Source organism: Macrobrachium nipponense, chromosome 32 (assembly GCF_015104395.2).
Source record: "Macrobrachium nipponense isolate FS-2020 chromosome 32, ASM1510439v2, whole genome shotgun sequence".
Taxonomy (NCBI): Eukaryota; Metazoa; Arthropoda; class Malacostraca; order Decapoda; family Palaemonidae; genus Macrobrachium; species Macrobrachium nipponense.
The window spans coordinates 41,208,828-41,211,140 of record NC_061094.1 but is presented as its reverse complement, the minus strand read 5'-3'; the positions used below and the strand labels follow the sequence as shown (position 1 = coordinate 41,211,140).

Below are 2,313 nucleotides of genomic sequence, written 5' to 3'. Positions count from 1 at the left end.
ATCACAGAATATCGTACGCATAAGCATCACACACACACTCCTGGCTATCTCTTTTAATTACAAATTGCCATTTCCCTGGCAATGATAAATTCAATTCACTATATAAGGAAAAAATGTGTATCCGGTAACAAAATGTAAATCAATTAACTAAATAAACGCTAAGGTGGTACCTTAACGAAAACTATTGAGGCGTCTATAGTTTGCCATTACTTTTTATGCACTGCAACATACATATATACAGCAAATACAAAATTAGGAAACTTTGAAAAAGTATACATCTACGTATTGCGCATTTTCTTGAGACCGCAACACCCGCTAATTACATGTTTCATTATTAAAATAATACCTGACAGCTAATCAGTTTCCTACTACCGCAAGCTGGGACTTGTGTTACACCTCATGCTTGAGAGATGCTTGTTTGAAAATAATCGTAAGCAGAGTTGCTTTCGATGAGCATAAACTGTGTAAACGAGAAGCTTCCCTGTCGTTATAATTAATGTCAAAATAATTTACACTTACACACACACACATATAGGCGGAGACGAAATTTCTATTTTTCTTAATAGGATATGATATGCAGCTACTGTATTGCAGTAATATAATATGAAATTCGATATGACGTAAATTTTTACCATAAAACGCCTGAATTGCTCACATAGGCAACCCATCATTCCTAATGGAGCCCGACCCTTAGCGCTTTAATTTTATAATTACAATTGAATTACAAATTGCATTAAATTACAATCACTCTCACACTGAATTGCCATCATTAATGCAACATTTTACTTTTAATTGCAATAATTTATATCTCATAAACGCAAAGGAAATCCAAGGACGCTAGGTTATCCTGTCTATTAGTACCACCCAAACGGACACATACTAGAAAACGCAAGCATAATCAAAATTATCACCGATGTAATCACAACGGTAGCTTCTTGGGTCTTAGCGGGCCTACATCTAGGCTAAGTATAAAAAAAAATTCTTTACTAGGCCTAGGCCCCACAGGTTGCTGTTTTCCTGCAAATTTTAAGTCTGAAGTCCTTTGATAACTATAAGGCGGTAACACTGTACGCCTTGTCTAGGATGAAAAAGAAAAAAAAATGTTACTTTTATCCCACTACGCCTACTTTTCGGAAGCCTATAAAAAGGGATCTGCTTCGTATTTAATTTGGCATTTCATTATTTCTGGGTATTATGAGTGGTTTATGGCAATACACTCTTACCTGACTAAAGATCTGGTATAATTTTGACAACGATGTTTCATCTTTAGGACTGCAGATTCAACTCTATTAGAATAGTGCTGTATCTTTATGTTAAATCAAAATTAAACTATAATCACCTATACCTAGCATCTACGCGAGCCTGGATTACTATAGTAGTCGCTATGGTAACAAAGCGTCAAAAAGCTAATGCATCTAGGTACATTTAAATGCCCTCATTAGACTGATGCGTAAACAATATTAAATATTTCCAGCATGGCTACAGACCGATAAAACTTATATAGGCCTATCACACAAAGTAAGTTGAGAGGCTGGTACAAACCTACTCCTAATTAATAACTAGGATTGCATAGACCTGCCATGTTTCGCTGGCTTTCACGTGGTGTATAAATATTTACCTGGATTTTTGTAAACGCCACCAGCCTAGACCAAGCCTTAATAATTAAGTTGACATGCAAAATCTATCCTACTTAACAGTTTACATGCAAGTCCGAAACTCTAAGGACTCACCTGATTGCAGACGTCATCGCAACTAATAGTGATTTCTGCAGTGCAAAATGCAACGTTGATCGCCGTAACAATCACCACCAGTAACCATTGCAGCAACATTTTAATAAGCCTAATTCGACAGTCCCAATGGCCAAAACAATTCTACGACATTATAACAGTTTGTTTTAGCCCCTCCTCGCTGTTCGGCCTCTTCTTTCTCCTTCCTGTTACTGCATTCACATAATTCCTTAACCATTCAGCTGAAATCTACGATTCTCTTGTTTAATTACACAAGTCCACCTTCACAAAGTCGTACAGACGAGCGGTCCTGTACCCTCACACCCAAACAGTTTACAAGTGACTGCGTGTGAGCTCCATTAGTGACCCGCCCAGAGACCAACCCACCCATTCAACCTAACCCTCACGTCCTTCGAGCGCCGAGAGCTCTATTAACCTGAGACGAAATCTCACGGACTTCGCGTTTGATAATAACGTTAATGAAAGGATCGGTCGTCATCACTTTATCTCCTTGTAAACATATTTCAGATTAACTATTTATTCATTAAAATTCTGTTTGGAAAGGTAAGCCATCATCGTTTGATAA

The 2,313-nt window shown here is 37.4% G+C and overlaps 1 protein-coding gene across 5 annotated transcripts in view; it reads right to left on the bottom strand.

Moving 5' to 3' along the window:
• LOC135207469 (proto-oncogene tyrosine-protein kinase ROS-like) overlaps positions 1 to 2,068 on the bottom strand; it is a 169,797-nt gene extending 167,729 nt beyond the window's left edge. For all 5 annotated transcript variants that reach the window (XM_064239196.1, XM_064239199.1, XM_064239198.1 and 2 more), the window contains exon 1: positions 1,731 to 2,068. In XM_064239196.1, the coding sequence (XP_064095266.1) occupies positions 1,731 to 1,829 (99 nt within the window). In that variant the 5' untranslated portion in view covers positions 1,830 to 2,068. The remainder of the gene's footprint in view (positions 1 to 1,730) is intronic.
• Between the last annotated feature and the right edge of the window lie 245 nt (positions 2,069 to 2,313).